Source organism: Triturus cristatus, chromosome 9 (genome assembly GCF_964204655.1).
Source record: "Triturus cristatus chromosome 9, aTriCri1.1, whole genome shotgun sequence".
NCBI lineage: Eukaryota > Metazoa > Chordata > Amphibia > Caudata > Salamandridae > Triturus > Triturus cristatus.
The window spans coordinates 762,103,666-762,130,170 of NC_140592.1; the positions used below are offsets into that span (position 1 = coordinate 762,103,666).

The following is a 26,505-nucleotide window of genomic DNA, read 5'->3' on the forward strand; positions in this document are numbered from 1 at the left end:
AAAAATAAATATTTTTAAAAAAAATATTTTTCCGTGAAATAAATACCCTTAATTCTAAACACAACTGGAGATCGACAATTTAGTCTCTCACAATGCGCACTGCTTGTGCTGAAAGGCCCTCTCGTCCCAAATAGTGAAGAGGCGGTGCAAACGCCTGCACCCACTCATCTGCATATAGTGGATCTCCACTGAGCAGGTCATATGTAATAAACGTACACTGAGCATATGCACGGAGGTAGTGTTTCTGTGCGCTTTACTTATCGGTCATCTGATGACCCACACTGAGCATGCGCAAGGGAGCAGTGAACAGGGTTACAGTAACATCCTGTTGATACACCACAGCCCAATTATATTTTTTGCACGAGCGTGTCTTCGAGTGCAGTAGTTGTGGGGGGTATTCATCGGTATCGTTGCCTCCCCTCCAGCAGCTTCTTTATTAGGAATACTTTAAAAGAGGGTCTGTGTGCTTGCCTAGGGGGAGGGAGTGTGTACCATGAAGAATAGAAAAGGAAGTCCCCACCAGGGTTCAGCTAAGGTAAGTTATGACGTATAACGATGGGCCTTATTGGTAGCAAGAGGACTCTCCTTGTATGAACAATAACACAGTCCAGCACGCCCAATTTAGCAGGAGTAATCCATTTTTTAAAGGACATGTTTAGCTGTCTGCCGCCAACTTTTCATCCATTTCATTGCAAGATAACAGGGGGAAACAAAACAATTTCCACCTTTTTCTCCATATCTCTCTAAGTTAATTTCTTTAGCAGATTGTGATGAATATTTCAAACCCACACCTATTACTTATGTTCCTCGCAATGTCACTCTGGAACCTCGTTTAGGAAAAAAAAAAGGTTTAAACGAAAATCAAAGAAACAATGATGTTCTATTTTAGAGAATTTTAAGATACACGAATGGATGTTTTTGGCTGAATTTAGGTTGGTTGCAGTTTTAGTTACATGTCTAAATTGTGGTCCTCCAGTATTTTGTTACTTCACTGTATGAAAGTGTACCCCACTTTGATATTACAGCAATGTAATTGTAGTTCATTTTGGTTTTATATGTGAGGGGTGAAAGGTGAAAGTCGAAAGGACAAATAAAGTAGTCGCACGGCCGGTGTTTGTCTTACAGTCTGATTAGTGCCACCCAACAGTGGGATTTGGAAACAAAGCAAAAAGTCAAATATGAAGTTCAAATATATGTGACACTGGAAATCTGTTGGCATATTATGACACGAATCTAGTACTGTCCGTTACTTGGAGGAATGGCAGACGATCTACAAGACTGTATATTAAGTGGAGATTTCACGAATACAATTCATACATTACATTTCACATTTTTAGGCACAGGGACCTTAAGTGATTTGCCAAAGATTTGCCATGGTGTTCACAGTGAACTGTCTTATGTAGTGGTGGATGGACCACCAAGGTGTACAAGGCATCGAGTAAGCCAGACCGGTACTATAATTTAATGGTTTTGCCATGCTTTGATTTATCACCCAAATGAGAGGAGCCATATTGGGTAGAAACCTTTCCAGAAATTCTACAAAAGGAGCACTAAAAATTCCCCAGTGCATGCATGAATAGCTCTACAAGTCCTTATTTTTAGGTCGAGCCTGGGCAACGCATGCGCTGCTTTGCGAGCCATGCTGTATTGGAGTCTGGACTTGAAGCCCCACTCACTCTCCGCCCATATTTGTAATTGGCTTGTGTCATTGTCCTTCATAAATGCTGACTTCTGATTCGTTAATAGGGTTGTTAGTCCCTCCTTAGTACCGCCTTGTCTTCATTTTTAACCTCCCATGAGGACTGGCCCTTTTACTTTGGTTGTTACACAGTACGTCTTATTTAGTTTGTAAGCACTATTTTCTTTAATGGTTTCTCGTACCGCAGGCACTACATGCTGTCCTGAAAAATTCAGCGTGCCATGAACGCTTTCACTGTGTACTTTTACCAAAAAAAAGCATTTGTTTGTCAACTTGACAAACAAATTCATTTTTGGTAAAAGTGCCCCATACCGCACTTTCACTTTAATAGCGGCTACGGACCTTTCTTTAGGCACGGCTTGTATAAAGAAAGGGGCGTGGCCTCTATTAACTGAAAGCGCAGCATGGGGCGCTTGTAGACAAGAAGCATTTGCAATGCAATAGGTCTCGCATTTTAGAAACTTTAACCTTTTGGTATTGTAAATGACATTGCCTTTTGTTATTGCAGGTTTTTTAAACACGGATAAAAGGCATTGTCATTTACAATGCCAATAGCTCAAAATCTCGCAATTGCGAGACCTATTGCATTGGAAATGCTTGTTTTCTATGTGCCCTGAAACTTGTAGTCTTGAATTGATGGTGGCATGAATCGAACCACAAGTCCCAAAGTAAAAAGAAAATATCTAGACTAGATGAGCTACTTGCATATGGAGGATTGGGATTCTAAACAATTAACAGAGTTGTGATCATTTTTTAAATGGAGGGAGTTGTGAGAGTGGTATTTTTTTAAAGAGAATATGGGAGAATCTGTCTTTTACTTTTCCTTAAGTTAGGGTTAGTTTATGATCTAAGAGAGGACTGCTTTCCAAAGCGTGAGCAGAGTGTTACTTCTGACAGAGAGAAGGCTCGCATGTTTGTCTTTAGAGCTGGATCTCAAGCGTAAACTTAGCATAACGCGCACTGACATGGCCATAAAAATGACCAAATAAACCTTTATACAGGTATCCTCGTACATGACAGAGTAATGTATGATGTTGATGCATCTGTGGTGTACTACTTTTTGTTCAAGGTGCCAGCCTCATTTTGCGATGTTGCCGCCTGTTTCTCCGAAGAGGAGTGGAAGCTTTTACACCACTGGCAGAAGGAACTTTACAAGAGTGTGATGAAGCAAATACACCAAGCCTTCAGTTCCCTGGGTGAAGTTACACTGTCTGTTTATGTTCCAGAGTACATAATGCATGACTAGAGCACCCTGATACACATGAGCGTTTCTCAGAAATTGATTGTATGTAATTTTTCTGAAATGAATTTGGTAACTTGTAGGACTATTACCAGGCCACATTTCTCTTAGAGACTTTATTCTATTAATACATTTAGATTTTATAATTTTAGAGTGAAAACCTATGATATTTCCAGTAGAACTCTCTAGTTTATGAAGAACTAACAGACATAGTTTTGTGTGGTGCATGTCAATGGGGCAGCCCAGCAAAAGCTGAGTAAAGTTGCCATAATTCTTTGTGACGTAGCAAAAGCTGCTACCTCTAAATTGCAGTGGCGGTTGGCAGTCACAAGCACATCTCTGCAGTTGTTGGCTCCATTCACTTGCTTCCGATTCACCAATGAATTATCTTAGCCCATCAAGCTTGTAATGGCCAATGTCCTGTGAATCGGTGAGCCAAACTCTTGAATGCATGCGCCAAGACCGCAGTTGCAATCTTCCATTGGTGCTCTGTTGCAGGATTCCAAGCTAACTCAGTAGGGAACTGGTGGCCGGTTCACTTTACGCCTCAGTTTTAACAGCACAACTATTGAACACACCCATTTCTTACAATATAAGTAGGGAGCTCTCTGGGTCTGCCCCTCTCTGCTTTGCTATCCCCTGGCCTCTGACCTGATAACATCAGTGGCAAGAACACAGAGCAGTCACCCTTTTGGGCGTCAGTGCTCCTGCCTTCTTGTTTTCTGTCCATTTTCATTATTGTATCAATAATGAATAATAGTTTATTATTCATTATTGATACAATAATGAAAATGGAGCACAGGAGCTGTAACAGGACATTCGCTAAAAAGCCGAGGTAAGTTAAATAAAATTAGTTTATTGTGTCCATTGGGGCAGGGAGAGTGTGTTTGTGTGAGAGAGGGAGCCTGTGTAAGTATGAGAGTGTTTGTTTCTATGTACGAGCATGCTTGTGCTTGTGGGATTGAAAGTGAGTGAGAGTGAGTGAGAATGAATAAGACTGAACGTGAAGCATGTTAGAGAGAGTGAGAGAGTGTGAATGAGAATGAATGTGAGTGAGTGAGTGAGAATGCTTAGGAACAAGTGGCAATGAATGAACGTAACTATTAGTGGGAATGAGTGAGAACAAGTGAAAAGAGTGACAAAGTGAATTCAAGTGATTGTGAGAGAGAATGTATGAGTGAGAGTAATGAGTGAGTGAGTGTACTCAAAGGAGGGAGAACAAGTGAGTCAGAGTGAGTGATATTAAGACTGAGTGAAAAAGAACATATGAGTGAGAGTAAGCGTGAGTGGAAGAGTGTGAGTGAGAATTTATGAGTGAGAGTGAGTAGAAGTGAGTGAGGATGAGTGAATGCAAGTGATTGCGAATTAATGAGTTTGAGTGAGTGAATTTATGTGAGCTTGAGAGAGAATGTGGTGTTATGCTTGCTAGTATGCAGTTGGCTGGGGCATACAGAAGGCAATTATTGGCATTTAGAGCCAACCACTGCAAAAGGCTTGGGCTTGTATACTAAATACAATTCTTAGCATGACAGGCCCCTGTGACAAAATACTGGCATTGCCATTCTAAAAGTAATACTTGGCATTTCTGGACACCCATGGGAAAATTCTGCCAATGGCATACTGGAGCAAATTCTTTAGCATGGGGGACCAATGCCACAATGCTGAGACTGGCACATTGGAGGTCATTCTTGGCATAAAGGAGCACAATTGTGGCTTATTGAGGAGGAAGCAACCAAAATGCTGGCCCTGGTATACTAGAGGTAATGTTTAATATAGAAGGCACCCCTGATAGATGGAGAGCACTAATGGCAAAATTCTGGCACTGTAATATTGGATCTCATTTTTGGCCTAAGAGGGCACCCATGATGAAATGCACATTTTTAAACAAATTGTTACTATGTTCCATTATTGTGAATACATAAAAAATATATATATTTTTAAAAACCTTAAAATAATTTAGGCTTCCGGTACAGTTCTGTATTTTGTGGCGCTATATATTCTTGAGGTGACAACATAGCAACCACATAATATTTTATTTTAACGTAAAGAGAAAGGAGTAAGGTTCCCCTGGCATTGTTTATCTACACCCTATTGGAGGTGGTATCTAAAATAAACATTTGTGTTATATTAGTAATGCTGTTATTATGGAACTTCAGCAATGTCAATTATTGTAATTTATTCAAGATCATGTGAGATCGCTTCGTGGGAGTATTTAGAGTCAAATGTCATTGTGATATCACTTTTGTGGTGTTATTCAGATCAAAGAGTGTGTGATGTCACTTCCGCTACCCCTTACATTTTGGTGAATAACATTTTTTCTAGCTAACGCATCAGAAATTTCTGTTCTATTAAGGTCACAGAGGCGAGAATTATGTTTCTCTTTCTTTCTTGATAAAATTACGGCAGCCAATTAAAACAATGAAAGCTTTAAACTACGCATTCCTTGAGCAAAGGCCCAATGTCTCCACAAATCAGTTTATAACAGTCTCCATATATAAGCTCTAGAAACCTGTGTCCGTCCTCTTTCTTTACGAAAATCATAACTGCAACTGGGCACGAACGACCGTTCTCCAACGTGGATACCAAGAACCAACAGCAAACTTCACACCAACAGGCGTATCCAAACATGACACCCCATAGGCGAACCTTTCAAGTGAGATTCCGTCAGATGGATCTCCAACCACGCACGCTCCAACAGCTTCTCTGCTGGTTTATTATCCGCACCTGTCAGGAAGAAAAAAGAATCGTAACACCCAACCTCTTCAAAAGAGGAATCTGAAATCAAAGGGTGGGTCATACAAAATAATATCAAATTAAAATCGGATGTTAGCAACATCAACAGTTCTGTATATTTTACATAATCTAAACCATAACATGTGAGATCGCTTTGTGGGAATATTTAGAGTCAAAGGTCATTGTGATATCACTTCTGTGGTGTCATTCAGATCAAAAGGTGTGTGATGTCACTTCAGCTACCCCTTACATTTTGGTGAATAACATTTTTTCTAGCTAACGCGTCAAGAATTTTCTGTTCTATTAAGGACACCGAGGTGAGAATTATGCTTCTCTTTATTGATAAAATTACAGCAGCCAATTAAATCAATGAAAGCTTTAAACTACGCATTCCTTAAGCCTTTAGCCCAATGTCGTCCACAAATCAGTTTATAACAGTCTCCATATATAAGCTCTAGAAACCTGTGTCCGTCCTCTTTCTTTACGAAAACCATAACTTCAACTGGGCATGAACGACCGTTCTCCAAGTGGATACCAAGAACCAACAGCAAATTCACACCAACGGGCGCATCCAAACATGACACCCCATAGGCGAACCTTTCAAGTGAGATTCCGTCAGATGGATCTCCAACCGCGCACGCTACTACAGCTTCTCTGCTGGTTTATTATCCACACCTGTCAGGAAGAAAAAAGAATCGTAACACCCAACCTCTTCAAAAGAAGAATCTGAAATCAAAAAGTGGGTCATACAAAATAATATCAAATTAAAATTGGACGTTAACAACATCAACAGTTCTGTATATTCTACATAATCTAAACCATAACACTGGGCGGGATAATCCTCGCCTCTGTGTCTATAATTGAACTGAAAATTCTGGGCACTTTACTAGCATTTTTTTATTCTATATCAGGATAAGACAAGACAAGACATGCAACATAAATTTGTCTTAGTGCTTTTAGATATCTGTAAGGAAACCCCGTAGAAGTAAAACCTCTACTTGTTTTATCCAAGGCCCTCACATCGGATACTTGCCTACAAGAAATGAGGCATAAAAGTAGAGTCAACTTTGCTGATAACTGTTTCCTCAAAGGATCTTCGTTTGCCAGCAAAGCCCTTCAAAAAATATTTCAGTTAAGGGGGTCGAACAAGCCTGATAGTCTGGAACATTTTACAGATTAACGGATGCTCACCCACAGGTCTGCCATCAGAACCAAGATTACCCACTGAAATAGCAGACCTAAAATTGTTCCCTGTGTGATAGGCTAAACCTTGAGTAGCCAGTTCCGAGGGAAATTAGTGATCACTGGTATAGTGGACCCCAGGGTATCAATTTCCTGTTCACCACACTAATGAATCTGTAAGCGCCAGGAGAGAGTCAAACGAGTCCACCATGCAGGGGCCACATAATTCATTGAGGGCTCTGAAGACGCGAGAGTGAATACTCCAATTGCTGGAATCTCAGACAAACCGAGAGTTCTAGTCCACCACCACATTCGCATGACCCAGAATGTATTCCACAATCACTGATAGCTTATGTTGTAGACAATAATGCCAGAAATCCTTGGCAATCGTCACTCACAGACGTGACCTCATCCCCCCCAGCTGGTTTTTGTACCAAACTGCTGAAACATTGTCCCTCCGAAGCAGGATGTAACATTTGACCTTGTGCGGGGATAAAATCCATACTGCAGATGCCCCGGCAACAGCTCGAGGCAATTGATATGTAGATTCAGTTCATGTGAGAACCATCTGCCTCCCATCTCTACTGGCCCGCATCTGTCTCCCCAACCCCATCTGTTGTCATTCAACTCTATGACCATCTCCGGAACTGAGGCAAAAATTGCCTTGCCATTCCAGGCTTCTATATGGTCTAACCACCAGGCGATTTCCGTCCTGGCTTCATCCGACAAAACTATGTGTTCCGAGTAAGATAAACCCTCCTGTAGATGTTAAATCTTGAAGTGCTGTAAAGCCCGATAATGAAGGGGACCAGGAAATGTGGCTTGAATCGACGAGGACGGAAGCCCGCCAACCTGGCCAAAATCCTCAATGATATAGTCTGCGAGGTAGAGGCTTTCCTTAACTCCTTAATTGATGCAATCTTTGCAAGGAGCAGTTTGAGCTGCACCAGAACTGAGTCAACTAATAATCCTAGGAACTCCAGACTCAAAGTTGGGAGAGATTTCACCCCATTGATTATGAAACCCAAATCTTGGAGGACTTGCACCACCCACGAAAGATTGGTTAAAGCCGTCTCCCTGCTTTGCGCCCCAATAAGAATATTGTCTAGATATGTGATCAGACGTACCCCCTTTTTTCTGAGGAACTGTAGGATTGGACGAAGAATCTTGGTGAAGCACCCAGGGGCCGAGGACTGGCCGAAGGGCAGGGCGGTAAACCCGTACTACATATGAATCAACAGATATGCATAATTCAAATCAAATCACACCATCCAATCTATCTCCTTCCTGTAAAAGGTCTTGCACAAGATGAATGCCCACCCACCTTGAAATGGTGATACACCACCCAAGAATTGAGGTGCCTGCGGTTGAGAACCAGACAAAATCATCACCCCATTTCTGTACCAGAGATATGGTGGTCACAGGTAAGCAGGTTTTGGTAAGCAAGTTTTGAACCCTGATATCGATAAAGAGACTCTCTGGAGAAAAAAGGAGAGGGGGAGAGGGGAGAAATGGATTCCTGAGAAGGAGTGGTGCAAAAATCTATTTTGAAGCTTTGCACTGTTTCCCAGGGATGGTGACTAATCGCCCGTTGATTGTGTAAGAAGTACTGAACGCTGCCCCTCAATGCAACTTCTGAACAAGAATTGAGATTTAACTGTAAAGTCAGTGTCGCCTGCTGTGCTACCACCACAGTAGCCACCTCGATGTTGTAGGGGTGGAAGTTGGAAGATCCCAAATAGGATGCGCTGCCTCTGGAAGCATAGCCCCTGAAGAAGATCTGGGGGTAACCACTGTCTGGCCCTCGCCCCTTGAAGTGCCTGGCCCTTGTAAAAAGGCCAGGGTGCAACATATTTTTGATATTAGATTGAGCTTTATTCAAAGCGGAACAGGTGGCATCCTACTTGCCCAGATCTTTGACAAATCTGTCGCCAAATAGAAGGCAGTTCGCTGAAGGACTTGCCTCCGAAGAGGCCAGTTCAGTCAACTCAGGGTCTATCAATACAGATCTGCAGCGCTGAGCTGACATGGCGCAGTTTGGGTTGCCAAGCAGACAGAGAGCACACTGGGATCCTTCCAGTAAAATCTCTGATCCACCGTGGCATTGGAGTCATTGGCCTGAACCACTAACTCCAAACCTTTGGTTAGAGGCCCGTAGAGGTCTAACAGCTTGTCCTGGCAGCCGTGCCAGCCTCAGTCAATCCCTTTAATTGGGGTCCTTTGCAAATTGTTAATTATCATCTCCATGCTGGTATCTAATTCAGGAGTATCTGCGACTTTCCTCATAAGTGATCGTTGTGTGCATACGGAACTTAAGGTATTGCGCACCTTTTTCTTGAATTCTTTTCGCAGGTGAGTGTGGACATAGTCTGCCACCTCAGGGCAGGGCACCCAGTCAGTTGATTGAGGCTAAACGATGTCATCCTGATCAAAGAGGAGGTTACGAGGGCGATTGTCCAGTGTGTTGTCATCAACATGCTGAGATTTGCGTTTCACCGGTTGCAATTCTCCTTGTGAATGCTCCGATTCAGATTGGGAAGATGAGTGGGAGGAAGAGTCTTCAGGGTAGCGTCCCTGGCCCAGACTGACCTGCACCGAAGAGACCCTATATTGATGGTCTAGGTGAACTGAGGAGGAACTCTGTGCCCCTGCCTGTATTGAAGGCCGTCCCACCAGACCCTTACTCGGTCTACCAGTGTTAGTGGTGTTCCGATTCAAAAGGGGGGTTTAGCTCCGTACTCGGACTTCACGTTATCCGGCGTCCATGCACTTGGAAGCATCTGTCACGATATAGATATTGAGCAAGCTACTGGAACCCAATAATAGACGCACAACTCGTGTGGATGCCGTAAAGAAACAGAACCCCTTGTGGGTCAGAAATATCACCACAATTTGAGGAAAACATAAGAATGGACCATAGCCTTGATAAAGTCGCGGGACGATTGCCCTTGTTAAGCGACGAAACACGTGTCGGCTGTTGTGAAAGGCTCTCTTTGAAGACTCAAGGATTAAAAAGAAAAGAACTAATTACTTTTGTATTCGAATTTGTGCCAATATTCAGCACGTTTGAATAATTCCTGTAACAACATTTTGTGTGCTGGGGTGTTCTCACCAACGAGGATCTCCTCCTCCTCCCTAAGTACAGAGTAGGCAGCAAAATGTAACAACATCCTGGTTGGTTTACATTCAACAATCTCTCCCGCTCCTCCCAGATACTCGATCAGATACTCAATGCGCATGGGCCTGTCAGCTGTTCTGTAATAGGAACATTCATCTCGGAAACTTAAGATTCCCTCATTTCTTGAGTAACAGCCCAGTGCCAATCAGGATACTATCCAGTATGAGTGTTCTGGTGTGGGTTCTTGTCTAGTACCATTGTAAAGCACTCCGATTCCCGCCGTCCTACTGTGTGCTGTAGAAAACAAAGAATAAAAGAAATATATCGGGCATTACTGAAATTGTTGCACTATTTGCAGGTCACAACATGTGGTGCAAAAATACAGACATTGCGTTAATTGCTGGTTTCTTACATTTTCCGTAAAGGGGTCCTAATATTTTCTTATGGGAAGCCAACAATGTAATTATTTAAAGTATTATCTTTGCACTCACACAAAGTCAGACACATGTCCTGTGTTCCAGAGGAATATATGACGTTACAACGCAAACAATTGCAACGCATGCATTTACAACGCGGTTTTTACATCGCAACTACCATCACATCGCATGATTTTACAACGCCTGCCATTACAAAACATTTTTTAAAACTACCTTTACAACGCATACCATTACAACGCATAATACTTTTAGGTTAACAGTGGGGTAAGTGTTGGATAGCGTAGGGGTAAAAGTTACTATTCCCACTCCAGTGAGTGCAACAGTAGGGAAAGTGTTGGATAGTGTAGAGGTTAAAATTACTATTCCCAGGTACCCCCAAAACCCATACCCACCCTAAAACTAAAAAAATCTCCTTTACTTACCTTATAATGCGTTGTAATGGCATGCGTTGTAGTGACATGCGTTGTAATGACATGCGTTGTAATGGCATGCAATGTTAAGGCAGTTGCGTTGTAACAGCTGCATTGTAAGGGTAGTATGTTGTAATGACTGCGTTATAATGTTGTTTCCCGTTTAAGAGTCAGTTGGGCCATGTCTCAAATGGATATGAGGCTGGAAGTCATGATTTAATGATACTGACTGGTGTTGGCATGTAAAATGAGGCAATAATATTGTCAGTATTAGTAAAAAAAATATTTCCAGAGACACAGATATCAAAGTGTTGGTCAATAGGTCAGTTATCTTTGTAATGTCAATTATAAACAAAAAGGAATAATTCAGATAGTAATAAAAAAAAAGGATGAGAACAGATAGATACTCGGGTGAGTAAAGAGATCTGGTTAGAGGTCTCAGACCTTTGAAAAAATGCACACCTGGGTTCAGATTTTAAAAGAATGAACCTATTCATTTAATGGGTTATGTATTACACTTCAGAATGTGTACAGATGCGAAATCAGAATATATCCCACCAGTGTCCAAGATGTTCACGATGAGGAACAAAAGTACAGGCATACTGCAGTGATATATTTGCATTCATAAGTAATGGGATGGAAAACGTGATATCAGATCCAATCCCAGTTCTATTGGAAAGCTCAAAACATCTTGGCACAACCCTTATTGCTAGATGTAGATGGTGCTTTGTTGCAATGCTAGTTCTTTGATTATAGAACTGTGGAAAGCAAACGTCCCTCGCTTGTTTGTTATCCGGTTACAAAAAAGTAGAAAAGTACGCACAAATGAAAAAATGTGTTAAAAAAGAATGCTTTTGCTACATAAGTGGGACACATTTTGAGGTCGGTACTAACCCATATGGATGTTTTTAACTTACTTTTGATTGTTAATAATTCCCTTCTATTATTATGACTTTTATGCTTTTCTAGAAAACAGAATAAAAAAGAAACAAATCTAAATAAAAGGAGGACGATAATATTCTTGTTGTTCTTGGGTCCATCGACCTCAAAATGCCAGACAGTGGTACTGTATTTGGTATCACTGACATAGATCCCAAACCCATAGTTTCTACACCTGCTTTGTCCACGGTTGGTGCATTAAAGGCAGGAGTGGCTGTGCTTCCCTAGCAGTGTAAGTCTATAATTCCTCAGAATAATCTATTGGTAAAGGAATTTCAGGTGCGCCTGGAGCATGAACAAAAGGCATGTAAACATCTTTTCTATGGTCATGCTATATTTGATCAATTTGCAGTAGCATGTATTAACTAATGTTGCTTTTCCTTTCTTAACAGGTCCTCTCATTGCAACCTCAGTATTTTCATTAGGTCCTAAAGAAAAGGGAGATGCCTGCTTCAAGGACCTTCAGGACTTGGAGATACATGGTAGTATTCGCTATTTCTAAAACAAAGTAGCAGAGCAGAATTGATCTCTCTTGATCTTAAAACAGTAGACGCATTGTTGGATCATATTTTTCCAAATGCCTATATTGTCGACCTGCCACTTTAACAAGGTGGCCAACTTTGGAGAGACTAAGGTGTGTTTCAAATTGTCATTACTATGAGTGCAAACAGAAACTTTAGAATGGCATGTGTGGGGTTCCGATTAGTGTTGCTTATTCTCCCAACGTTTACCCTCAGAGTGGAAATTCTGTTTATACTCCTCTGTATGCAATCCACGTAGCCACTCCATTCCATGAAATGGTCATCTTCTTACTCCACTCCCATGCAGACTTCACGCCTTCACCTTTACACCACCTGCAAGGCTAGCTCTTTTACCTCCTCCCATGCATAGGTACACTCCCCTGATTCCTGGCGTGGATTCCTGCCAGTTGACATGGCAGTTACTACCAAGTGATGAGAGGTTAAAAAGGTACTGGAAAGGGACGTGACAAAATCAGTGCATCTTCAAGGATAAACAAGGATTTTAAATTCTTGATTACAAAAATGTACTCAGTTGTTACCAGATACTCTTCTGTTGACACACTTTGCATTAAAACAAATATATGGACATGCATTTGCATGCAAAAACACTCACATGCACACAGAGCAGCACTAGTTTTTGACCATTATGGAAGATGATGTTGGGTTGTAATTCAATCCAGATGCCTTAGGGTGTAACAGAAGTAATATTTTAAAATATTTTAATGTTGCCCATTGGGACCAAAATACTGTGGTCTATAACACCTTGTATGTGAAAAGGTGGCTTCTTAAGTTAAGGCGAATTGTGTTTGTGAAATGCACGTTAACTGGCTGTCAAAATAGCTAAATATGGTAAAATTGAATCTGTCTTTGCACCTCATCCAGTCCAGCCTGCCACAATCTGTTACAGACTAACAAAATGTCATCATGGACACAGTCATATATACAACACTGGTATTGTAAATGTTGCAGTAATCCCACATGTGGATATAGAAGAAACTATTGCTGATGCTCCTGTACTCCTTAGTAAAGTGCAAAGATTTCCACTGAGCATGGAGCTAAGAGATACATGGGGCCTAATTACGATGTTGGGCAGATCGCCACCGACAGGCCGTCAATGGCGGTCCACCCAAAATCCAGGGCAAATTTTGATGCAGCTGGTTAGACCGCAGTGGTCGGGGGTAAGACTGCTTCCTCTGACAGGATCCAAGAGCCCATTGGGGTAGTGGTCGGAATCCTATCCCTACAATGAAGGCGGTGCCTGCACCGTCATAGGGATTAGGATGTCCCTTTCGGATTGCTTTTCCATGGCGGTCCCACCGCCATCAAAAGGCAGACGAAAACAGACTTTGCAGGCCCCAAGAGGGCCCCTGTCCCCCATGGGCAACTGTTAAGTGGCCCTGGGGGCACATGCACTGCCTCTCCACACATCCATGCACCTGTGTCAGGCACCACATGGTGCCTGGCACACAGTGCATGTATGTGCACAAAGTGTCTTTTTCTGCTGCAGCCCTTTTCCTGGGCCGCAGCACAAGTCACAGTAGAAAAAAACACTTTCCAGGCTGATCATATTAGGCTTGGTGGAATCGCCCACTTATTGTCGGACGGTCACCTGCCCAATACGATGGCAGCCGGCAGTCCGACGAACCGCCATTGTAATTAGGCCCTTAGTGTCTACTAAGCAGATGATGCTATAATATTTGATAGAACTTCCATTGGCTTTCAGAGATCACTGAACGATTCTGTCAATGCTGTTAAGATAAATTCTTAAAATTAAATATTCAGAAGACAAAACATTTAGGACGAGAAATTTCAGACTGAAGAACACTTTGAAGTTAGATGGAAAGGAATTGAAAGATGTACACTGGTATGCATATCTAGGTGTAAACTTTGCAAGCAATCTACCCATGATCCACACAAAGGGAATGGTATCTTGTTCAAAAATGGTAGCTGGAGCTCTATATAAAGTAGACAACTAAATCGGTAGAAGATCAATTGAGATGTTAGTACATTCCGTTGAAGCAAAGCTTATATGCCTGTTGTTAAATGGCTCTGAAATTATTTCTTGAAAACTTGAAAATTCTAAAGTGGAGATGGCTTTTTGGTAAACTTGTTATCATTGTGTAAGGAAACATCAAACTTTGCATTAAGATTAGAGTTTAGTATAAATTCTATGCAAAGGTTTTATCACATATACATCGAGCTGACTTGAAAGTAGAAGGAACAGAGTCACATATAATAAAAAAAAGTCAGTTGGTGAAGAGTCACCAGGTCTGTTGCTTACAACTAGAACATGAATCTTAGAACACCTGGGACCCAAGGAGACGAGTGGGTAGCTATTGGAGGTTAGTCAAGGTTGGAAGATAGAGATAAAACTACTGATAAGAAACTCCAATATGGAGAATAGAATCGCATAGAATAGACAGCGAGTAAACCCATGCTCCAGAAATATTTATTCTTTAAACAATCACAAGAGGTCAGACTCTGGGTGCTAATGATGAGGGTGGAGTGGCTCCATTCAGTAGAATTTGCTGGAAGTTGGACAAATACTTCTTATAATAAAGAGACTAAGCCAAATCTGTATGCAAGTGGTGCAAACTCTTAGGCCTATCTTGTTTTTTGTCTGCTAAATAAACGTCCACAACAGTTAGTTTCAGTTTTTAGTAAAATACAGATTCAAAGGTTAATGAAATGCTGCTATAGCTCTTAGTTCAGAAAGCCTGCTTTTTGTGATTTGGTGTAAATCGGTTCAGTAGTTTTGGAGATATTAAGCGCCAAAAGTCTTTGTATATCTGGACAGTTGAGTTTGATAGACTCTTGCGGGAGCCGCTCAATCCAGTAAAAAAAATAGAGCCATCTGATTGACCCAGGGGGGCTTCTTTACCCATGGGCCGTCCAGATCGCTCCCGCAAGAGCAACCCTCAGATTGGCTGCCTGCAACATGAGGAAACATGTTGCAGGCAGCCATTTTGGGACTCAGTGACTTCGTTCCCTGTCCTGCGATTAGTTAAAAAAAATAATGCAAGTGTACAGGTTCGGGATACCCTGCCCTTCTAGGCCCTGTGTGGCCAAAATATTTTTAAAAAGGTTGCAGCCCCATTGGAGTCCCACGCGATTCTGGCTTTTAAAAATAAATGGACACCCACCAGCCTTTTCATTTTTATGATATTCTGGGAAGGGGGCATGTGGCCCACCATCCCAAGCCACAGATGGGTCCCAGGGTCCCTATTCCCCGGGGCCAGGTTTATGAAAAAAGGGGATGGGACATGCTTGTCTTCTTCCTGAGCCTTAAGAGGTCCAGCAGACCCCATCCCCTGGGGCCAAGCACATTAGTTTTAAGGAAGTCGGCATGCAGCCCCTCTCCCGGAGTCCAAATGGGCCCCTGGGGCACTATCCCTAGGGCCAAACAGTAACTAGAGGGGAGGGGAACGCGTTGCCCCCCTTCCGTGAGACCCCAGCCCCCGTGACCGGCTCTTTTCCATGCGGGAGCCGGCTTGGGCTGCGGGGGCTCGCTCTGCAGCCCCATCTGTATGTTTTGTGGGAGCCCCAAGTGCATTTAAATGGAAAAGGCCCCGGGGAATGGTGTCCCGGGGCCTCTCAATGCTCGGGAGGGGCGCCAAGCGCCACCCCTCCTATAATTAATTTATGCTATTTGGGTTATAATTAAAGTATGGCCCCGAGGGATAGGGTCTTTGGGGCCCGTTTGGGCTCGGGAGGAGGATCATGCCCCCCCTCCCCTATTATTAATGTTTTCATTGCGTCTCTGGGGCCTCTTGAGGCTTGGAAAGGGTGGCCATGCACCCCCTGCCTTATAAAGTATGACCCTGGGGGATGGGGGCCCATTCAGGATAGGGGAGGGATTCCACTCCCTCCCGAATAATATATTTTTTTGCTTCTGGGGAAGAGTCGCAATGGCCAAAAGTGGGCATGGGAAGGGGGAATGCATGCCAGGTTCTGCGACCAACCCTACGTAGCGCTTTGATGAATGCCGTGCGTGGTGGTGTTGGCTTTACGTATGGTAATAAAATATTACTTTATGTTAAAAAACAACTACAAATTCAGTGAAAAAAACCAAAGGTTTAAGTGACGTTATAGTTAGGTGAAACTTTCAATACCAATGTAAGGTTTAAAACTCAAAAAGTCACTGAAATTCACCAGTTATAGTTATCTCTAGTAACCATAACTCATGTTCTAAGGTAACTATTACTTGTGCCCTCGCCTGCACTGCTAATTACCTCCCCTATTACATCACTCATGACACGTTCTATGACATTGTTGATAACATCACTGCAATATCTGAAATTACATCTTTGATGACAAGATTGTGCATGGTGGGGGGTGCGAGTTATAGTTACCTTAAGGCACGAGTTTTAGTTAGTAGAGATAACAATAACTGGTGAATTTCAGTGTTATTTTAGTTTAAAACGGTCCTTAATACAGTACTTTGGCACTGACATTTTCGCCTAACTAAAGCGTCACTGTAACATTTAATTTTTTCAGTGAATATAATATGTAGATGGACAAATATGAGGAGTGGGTAAAGTTTTAAAGATTGATCTGATGAAATAAAATGAGCATGAATATTGTAAATGTGTATCTTAATAGTTTAGATGTATGAAATGAATTTTAAAATGTCCACTCTTTAATGGCTGTTAGTGTTTGTATGTTCACTTTGTTGGCATGTAACAAACATAAAATACATTTAAAATGAAGCTTGTAACTTCACTAGCATGCAGAAGGAAAGTGATTTATAGGAGTGTGGAGTTTTGGTCCTGATTTCCAATTGTCTGTGAAGAAGGGACAGTGTGTACATTGTCTCATGATTTGAACGGTGATGGATTAAACCCAGATCAGTTGACTGGGGGCGAGTGCTTGCAATGTTCAACACTCCGTCCATCATTTCCTTTGGTTTTGCTTTGTTCGCCATAAGTTGGCAGGGTATGCTCAGACGTGAGTCCCTTGCTCACTTTGCCACTGGATTCAAGCAAGCCTAGCTGAAGACGGCTGAAATGCCAGAAACCGGTCCTAGGAAGCTTGTTTCCGGTCCAGGGAAGACATGGCTTGGCAGTTCGGGCTGGACTGTTCCCATGAGGCACAGGGTCAGACTGATTTGCATATGGCCATGTCTGAACTGGGGTGGCAGAGTGGGCTAAAGAACGGTGATGGATTAAACCCAGATCAGTTGACTGGGGGTGAGTGCTTGCAATGTTCAACACTCCGTCCATCATTTCCTTTGGTTTTGCTTTGTTCGCCATAAGTTGGCAGGGTATGCTCAGACGTGAGTCCCTTGCTCACTTTGCCACTGGATTCAAGCAAGCCTGGCTGAAGACGGCTGAAATGCCAGAAACCGGTCCTAGGAAGCTTGTTTCCGGTCCAGGGAAGACATGGCTTGGCAGTTCGGGCTGGACTGTTCCCATGAGGCACAGGGTCAGACTGATTTGCATATGGCCATGTCTGAACTGGGGTGGCAGAGTGGGCTAAAGAACGGTGATGGATTAAACCCAGATCAGTTGACTGGGGGTGAGTGCTTGCAATGTTCAACACTCCGTCCATCATTTCCTTTGGTTTTGCCTCATGATTTGATTGCCATGTCTATACATTAATTGATACAAATATAACCATAATTTCCATTTGTTTACCACTATTAAATGTGATGCACTTCTGTTCCTTCCAGTCTACGTCTGCAGTTCCATTGTCTATATGCAACTATAGTTTAAATATGTGTTTATAATTACTTGAGTGTACCTTCTTTTTTCCTCTTTACAATTGTGCGTTTTTTGTGTGCCTGGTTATTGGTGATGAGCTTGCAGTGTTTATGTTAAATAAATTAGCTATTTGAATACAGCTTCTTGCTGGGGAAAGTGAAAATCATGCATTTTTTCTTTTTTAATAGAACTTTTTGCCGCTGAACCTGAAGTGTTATTCATGCCCAATCAACATTTGAAGGATGCTGAGAATGCAGTTGAAATGGACAACTTTGGGGATCCTGGCACAGGTCAGAAATAATTGACAATGACGTATTTATTTTGATTTTGAAAATAAAATTGGAAATCATCTACTGTAACTGGCTATAACCTAAGAACTGGGTCAGAAAGTTTAAAGCGTGGAATTGATTTATCGGGCCATTGCTCAGACAAAATGTATGTTTTATTTATACCCTCCATTTTAAAACGTAATACAACTGTGTGAAATAATGCATGAATGGTCAGGAGAAATAAGAATGTCCTGTTCGTTCAGACATCACTCAATAATGACAGAATAGTACCTAGTCTCTTATTCCTATACAGGCAAATCCATCAAGCTAGGATTTTGCGAGTCCTTAATTGAGAATATTATGGATTCGCAATTAAGGACTCGCAAAATCCTATGCATGTGGGAATCGCTATAATAATAGCGATTCCTACACGTTTCTTATTTGCGATTCGAAAATTGCGAGTCGCAAATAAGGAATAGCTTCCCATTCATTCCTATGGGCCTACAGGCCCATAGAAATGAATGGGAAATTGCAAGCGCAATTTGCGAGTACCAGTAGGTACTCACAAATTGCGCATGCAATTTCAAGGGTGCCAGGGTGTCAAAGGACACCCTGATGCACCCCTGAAATTGATCCGTGCACATATGGTGTGCACACACATGCCCTACAACTTTGAAAAATGCACTTTCGTGCATTTTTCAAAGTTTTCGCTATATACCATGTGGTATGATTCCACGGTAAATAGCGGGATCAAATAGCGAAATCGCTATTTTTAAAGGTATCTTGCATTGCATTAAAGGAATCGCAATTTGCGATTCCTTAAATGCAATCGCAATTCAAGAAATCGCAAAAATTTGACATTTCTTACATTGCGAGTGGCAACTTGTTTCATGCATCGCAAAAGCTATTTTTGCGATCGCAAACGGCCGATTTTTGCGAATCGCACCATTTGCAATTGCAAAAAGCTTTGATGCATGTGCCTGATAGTGAGTGAATATTATGGGAGAGATGCGGTGAGTTGCCTTAGAAGAAACACGCACTATTACAGTCCTGCAGGTACTCTACACCTATCTGTGTTTTTGAGTTCCCGGGCCTCATGAGCTAACCTCACTCCAATTACTACTCAGACTATGTATTTATTTCTGCTCTAACCTAGCAATGCACATTCTATTGTTTTCCCACCAGTTTTTTTCAATTTTGGAGGACAGTCCATTACAGAGACTGTTCAATATGTATGGTTTCCTTGAAATAGGAGGTCAATTTCGTTGTGAAAATAGAATTCCCAACCGCACTTTTATGCTTCTGAATACATAATTAAATTTTATGTATTTTCATACTGTTGTATGTGACTGCAAGTAAGAGTGCTGCAGTTAGTAAACTGTTTTTGTATCCATGTGATCCTAAACCCAACATAAGTTTTTGGGTAATGTTTTGTGTGGCTGCATACCAAGCGGTGTCCACAGGGGAAATTACTCTTTATTGATGGTGTCCCTGATATTAGCTTTCAATAATCTTTATTGAGGAAGGCAGGCTTAACCATACATACACAAACACTGACTTTTCAGCATAATAGAAATGGAACATTCCCCATAACGATAGTCACTCTGGGTCATAACTTCCAAATAACAATTTATGGCGTATTTTTTTGCCTCTTCAATCTTCGAAATGTGTGGTCATGGGACGTGTCGATGGCTAGGGCTTAGGAGTAGTTAAGAAGAGGGGGGAAACAATTAAGTACCACAGTGAAAGTACCAAACGTCCTTAAGTTACGAAATAAGATATCAGGCACCACAAGAACTAGACGGCACATACCAATACAGGATATGCGATTGGCAGTGTGACAGTTAAACCATGTTGCAAGAACAAAGATATTTCCTAGTTCACCTGTGGTTGTGAAAAAAAGGTCTTCCCTTCACTTTTCACTCTTACGGTCGCCAGTACCAGTACCAGTACCAGAAAATCTTGATTTTCTGGTACTCCTGTCTCTTCTGACGTGTGACATGACTCCTATTTGGGAATCTGTGTATTTTTGCTTCCTTCCAATTAAGATCCAATCTTCTAAAATCTGTTTTAAGTTTTAAGTTTAATTGACTTCTGTCTGGGATTAGTGTATGTCCACCTGAACATTTCCATAGCCCTGCTGAGAGCTTTATGGTCCTCCTAAGATCTATGTCAGAATCACCATCAGCTGCCACTACTTAATTGTGCAACTAGCTCTTCAGCAAATACTTCAAGACCTCTGATTCATTAGCAGGCAGCTATCCTAGAGTCCTGGGGCAAGGGGCTTTCCCCTCATTTTCCAGGAATTCACTTTGGAACTCCAAGTTAGACAATAAGATTGCTTAAAATGAATTCTCTGATCCACCTCCTCTTTCTGCCTTCATCTCGTGCCTACAGAGGGATGTAACTTCCTCCAGCTTACTCATTACAATCCACTCATTCATTCATTCATTAAGACTTTATTCGGTTATAAAACAATGATAACCATGAAAGTACATAAAAAGACATATTATATCACAATTCATAATCCAAAATTCAAATTTCAAGTTTAAGCATTTCATACTTCAGATAATTTCAAGTCAATAGTGGTAAAATAAAATGAGTGTTAAAAGGCACATGGGCTCTAAAATACATTTAAAACAGTATCGATTTTCTTAAATGGAAAACATTTCTTAGAAATACAGAAACCGAGGCGACCGTGAATATATCCTCAAGTTTTCGTATAATCAAGAAAGCAGGTCGGCATTGTCTAAGATTCATATATTTTATGATTGGCTTAATCCACCTTTCCCTAGGTATAACATAATATTTACAAAATAATAAAATATGAATGTCCGATTGGGAGGAAATATTATCACAGGGGCATTTAATAATTCCAGCTGACCAATCATTCTGTACAGGAAAACTCACAGACCTAAAAAGAAACCCAAGTATAAAACGTATCAGCAGGAACTTTTCATGTTCCGTCAACCGCAGGGTTAAGTATGGTTGGATATCCTGCGATATTAAAATCAATTGATGGGACATCACAGTTTTCTTTGTCAGTTCCGTTCGTTCTCTTAACTCCTCTAGGTACATAATGCATAACCTTTTCAGTTCCTTCCTAGAGATCGTTGCCATAGACTCAGGATCATCATAAAATTCCGGGTGGTTAATGTGGCCGCAGAAGCTTTTAATATACTTCAGCCATTTTATTCGGTGCACATTCTCCAGATTTAGGGTATCCCTCAATATGAGGCGATTCAGATGACACTCAATTGTAGTCCAAACCCTATACCACAGGAGGACAGGTTGAAGTCTAACGAGGTCCTCAATATATAACATTCCAAGCTCAGCATGGACGTTAAAAGTGGATGTGCCGTCTGGGGTAGCTAAAAGAAATTTCAAAAAACTATTCTCTGTTAGCTGAATACTAGCTACATTTGAGTAACCCCAAATTCCTGCACCATAAGTTGCCACGGCCACACAACTGGATTTGTAAATACACAATAACTCTTTCAATGGTTTCTTACCCATCTTTTTACTAAAAAGTTTAAGGGCCATTATGGACTTAGTGAATTGCATGTTTCTCCCCTTAACTGCAGCATTCCACTGACCTGAGCATTCAAACATAATTCCTAAATAGGGGAAAGTAGAAATATGTTCTAATGGCTTAGACTCTATGAACATAGCTTTTTTCCTCTGTTTAGTTTTAGTGCCACAATTCATGGAATAAGTTTTTGTACAGTTCACCCTCAGGTCCAAACTAGTCATGAAGGTGGAAAAGGAAGTAATCATAGTTTGCATTACAACAGGGGTCCTTGCCATCAGAACGGCATCATCGGCATAAATTAAGGCCGGGATATGGCGTTTTATTGCCGATGGCATATCTGTGCAGTCCCTCAGCAAGACATCCTCAAGCCCATTGATGTAGATTGTAAATAAGAACGGAGCAAGGACGCATCCTTGTCTTACTCCCCTCGCAATATTAAACATTCTGGTGCATTCTCCCTTTAGACCGAATCTAACTGTAGCCCTGGCCCCATTGTACAACTCTCTTAGGAAACAAATAATATTATCCTCAACTCCCAATCGTGTTAAAATTAACCATAGTTTGCTGTGTGTAACACAGTCAAAGGCGGAAGTTAAATCTACAAAAGTTAAAAACATTTTCCCGGCCTTGGCCTTGGTATATTTTTCCAATAGAATGAATAAGTTGAGTCCTTGATCAACAGTCCCGACCCCTTCCCTGAACCCATATTGCAAGTCGCTGATAATCTTGTGCTCGTCTGCCCACACCTGCAACCTTTCAAGAATAACCCTGCCCACAATTTTGATGGTAGAATCGAGTAGGGATATAGGGCGATAGCATTTACAGCTTTCCCTATCGCCCTTTTTAAAGATTGGTACTATTATTGATTCATACCAGGTGTTAGGGAGACCTAACTTACAAGCAGCGTTCAAAAATCTAGTTAATAGGGGAGCCCATAGTGTAAGATTATCTTTAAAAACATCTACAGGTACCCCATCAGGGCCTGGTGCCTTGCCCCCCTGGCTCAAACTAATACCCTTCAACACCTCACTCAAGGTAAATGTGAGGTTCAAACTCTTAAATTTTGTGGGTATGTTAGGTAAATCTTACTTTATCGAATCACTCAAAGGGTCAACGGGGCTGTAAAGGGACTCGAAATAACTCACCCATTCATTCTCACCAATGGCTATCTCAATCCTCGCCTTGGTGTCATCCTTAAAATATGGTGCGTTTACTGCCCTCCAAAAGGCAGTCATATCTCTCCGTTCTGAAGCACTTAGTAGTTCCTCCCACGCTTCCTTCTTTAAGCTGGCCCTCCTATTCTTGATTGCCAGTTTATAAGACTTACGAAGCTCTCTGATCTGGATTTTATCCCTTACTTGTCCATTTAATGCCAATTTAAGTTTAGAGTGTGCCTTCGTACACTCTTGGTCAAACCATCCCTCCTTTTTCCTGTTTCTGTTATTATCTTTTTTCAAACTAACCCACAGACTTTCCTTAATGCATGTTACAATAGATTTAAAATCATTTACTACTTCTAGATCTTTGGAGGCAATATCCAGACAAGTGTTGAAACATGTGTTACATGTCTTAATTAGGTTAGAAAGAAAGTCAGCAGGTACAATTTTTGACCATTTTATGGCGTATCCGTTTTGTCTAGAGATAACAATATCTCTAGATTGTGGCCTGGGAGTGCTATCGAGGATAACACAGGGGTTACTAAGTTCCACCTTAATGGGAAAATGATCACTGATGGATAATTCTAAAACATCAAAGTTTCTAACACTACTCCTAAAGCACGAAGAAATCAAAACAAAATCAATTACAGAGGAGAGTCCCCTACCACAAAAGGTGGGAGTAAACAGAACTTCTGGTTGACATAAAGTGTTTGCAAACCCTAAGTGATTCACAAAAAGAATCTCATTTAGGGCGTCGCCCTTACCATTATGTTCAAAATGTGTTGGTGCGGACTCTTTATCCAAAGTTAGACCACAAATTCCATTCCTGGCTCTATTACAAATAGTGCAGTTAAAATCCCCCCCCCCATATGGCGACACACTCCTTTCCTTTATTACAAAGTATGGAGTTGATTTCCGAGCTAAGTTTTTTAAAAATTAAAGCTGAGTCTGCCGGGGGAACATTATTGTAAAAATTAATAACCAGAATACAGAAATTTTTCTTCATGTGTAGGCCAACAATGTGGTAATAAGTGGTATTATGAAAGACCTCGATAGTTTGACAAGTAAAACGGTTAGAGACATATGTGCAGAGCCCACCCTTAGCTCTGCCATGCACTGAGCCAATTGTCGGAGTAAAAATAGTTCTAAAACCATTCAAATGATATACGTCTTTCGCCCAGGATTCCTGTAGACATATAACATCGTGGTCTTCAATTAGTTTATGCCATAACGGATTATCCAATTTTGTCCTAAGGCCAGCGATATTCCAGTAAATAATAGACCAGTTTTTTTCAGTCCTATCATGTGTGGCATGTCTTGGGTTGGTAGTATTGGCAAGAATCTTTTCTGTAATGCCCTTTCTCTCTTCTTGGATTCCCAAAAGTGTCCTGTCCACCCTTTCATTAAGTTTAAGTTTGATACTAGCCAAATCCTGTGCTGCTCGGTCATAGGGAAGCCCCATTTCCTGACTGTCCCCTACTTGAACAGGGGTGGAATATTCCACACAGGTATCAATAATCTGTTCCCGTGCTGGTCAATCCACCCCCCCCAAGCCTGATAGAGTGTCAAATCTGTTGTGCGTTGGGACATTAAATAAATTCCCTATCTGATGATAATGGTCAGGGTTATACGGTCTGAAACCACCATGCGTCATAGGCACCCTGTTATCTTTACGATGATTTCTGACGTAGGGGGGCCTTCCTTCATAACGTATTGTAGTCAGTCTCTGACCAGTGACAGCAACAGGGGGAGCTGGTGGATAAAAATAACTTAAATCCAAAGACCGAATTCCTCCAGGGTTTCCATAATTTGGAAAGCCACGAATAAATTCGGTAACTCTTGAGTCTCTGAAATTTACGATGATACAATCCCCAGTAATATCTTTAGCTGTAGGCCCGAGCCAATTTACACGGCGAACATTAATGATTTCCCCACATAAATCAGGTCTGAGAGGTCTGTTTTTCCCTAGCCAAAACATAACCTTGTTTTTTAATTCAGACGTGGTTTCATCCCTAATGTTACTCCACTCTGGGACCCCTGCAAGTACAATTACGTAGGGATAGGAGTCCGGTGGTAGATCAATTCTTTTTTTATGACCTTTTCCATTATTTTCTCTTACTTTTTGTAACCCGGATGCCATATTATCAGAGACTTCATTTATACATGAATTAAGACTGTCTGTATTAGTTACCTTTCTGGCCTTTTCATTTTGTGTGGTGTTATCGATATCCATCATCGTCATTTCACCTTCCTGTAGAGCCAAGTTTATATTACCTTGTCCAAGTTTAGTACTTAGTAGTAATGATTGTGTATTTTTGGGTGCTACAGTAGGATTATATGTCATGAGTTTATCGTCCCCTAATTTTTTTTAGCAAGGCTGAGTTCTCCCTCGTGATTTTTTCCAGGACTTCTAACTGTGTGCCTAAGCGTCTGGTACGTTCTAACAGTGGGAGAATCAAAAACCTGACTAAATGCTCAATGTTATCCAATGAGCATACTGTGTTTCTGTCAATTACAGGTGGACTGTCCGTTATATCAACGGTCGAGTTTATGTTGTTGGGAACAGTATTTTCAACTTGTATGGGGTTTTTATCCCTATATGTTATCCCCTTTTCGTTGTGCATAGGTAGTGTACTTTTGCTCTTTTTATAGCGCCCACCCTTATGCTGCTTTCCACCTCGTTTACGTTTTAAACTGGAGACATTTCCCTCTACTAATACGCGGTTAGTGCAATCAGATGGTGGCTTGTTATTAATTGGTAGAAGGCTTTTTCGTCGACAAGGTTCCATAATTGGATAAGCCATGAAAGATTCTAAGCTTGTGTCTACGCCAGTTATATCCAATACTGTGGAAAGATTTTGTTGTGGGCATGATAAGTGAGCGTTTTGGGTCTCTATTGGGTCGGGAGACAGTACATTAGCAATTTTCCCCAAGGACGACTTTCTCATAAACACAGGTTCAAGGGATAGTCTTTGTTCCGTTAGGGCTATCTCCTTCTCCAAAACAGTCACAGCCTTCGTAAAAAAGGCGTCTATAGTGCCAATTATCCCAGTTCCAGCCCCACCAGTGAGCGGGATATTTTTTAATACCATATTTACTAAACCTATCTAAATGACCAAGATCACACGCTAGATGTCACTATGGATGTGGGCGTCGATAGTATATACAAAATAACAGTTAAAATAACATTGTACTGAATAAAGTCTTGCAACCTTACTGTAATTAAAATCAATAGGGGGAGGCCCAGTCCAGTCTTCTCCGGTCTTTGACGGGCTTAGACGGGCCGGCCCTTGGCCCGGGCTTCGCCCGGCGCGTCCCGCGCGCGATCCCGCAACGCGGGAAGCGCGAGGTGCTTTTTGAAGTCCTGTGCAAAGGGAGGGAGGGGCCGCTGCTGGTCACTAAGCCCCTAAGCCTCCTGGAGCCTGTAGTCCGCTGCCGCCTCGGAATTCAGCGATGTCGTCCCACTCTGGCGCTGCGCTTCCCGCTCTCTCTTTTCCATAGTCTCCTGTACACTCGACAATGACAAAATCTTGCGGAGACATAGACCAACCGGAAGTTAAAACGAG

The 26,505-nt window shown here is 41.7% G+C and overlaps 1 protein-coding gene across 3 annotated transcripts in view; it reads left to right on the plus strand.

Moving 5' to 3' along the window:
* The first annotated feature begins 293 nt into the window (after positions 1-293).
* The window catches only part of LOC146798799 (uncharacterized), a 104,051-nt gene continuing 77,839 nt past the window's right edge, over positions 294-26,505 (plus strand). Inside the window, exons 1-4 of one of the 3 annotated variants that reach the window (XM_085626102.1) lie at positions 294-535; positions 2,769-2,895; positions 12,151-12,240; positions 18,170-18,271. In XM_085626102.1, the coding sequence (XP_085482228.1) occupies positions 494-535; positions 2,769-2,895; positions 12,151-12,240; positions 18,170-18,271 (361 nt within the window). In that variant the 5' untranslated portion in view covers positions 294-493. The remainder of the gene's footprint in view (positions 536-2,768; positions 2,896-12,150; positions 12,241-18,169; positions 18,272-26,505) is intronic. The other 2 variants (XM_085626101.1, XM_085626103.1) reach the window with 2 other exon arrangements.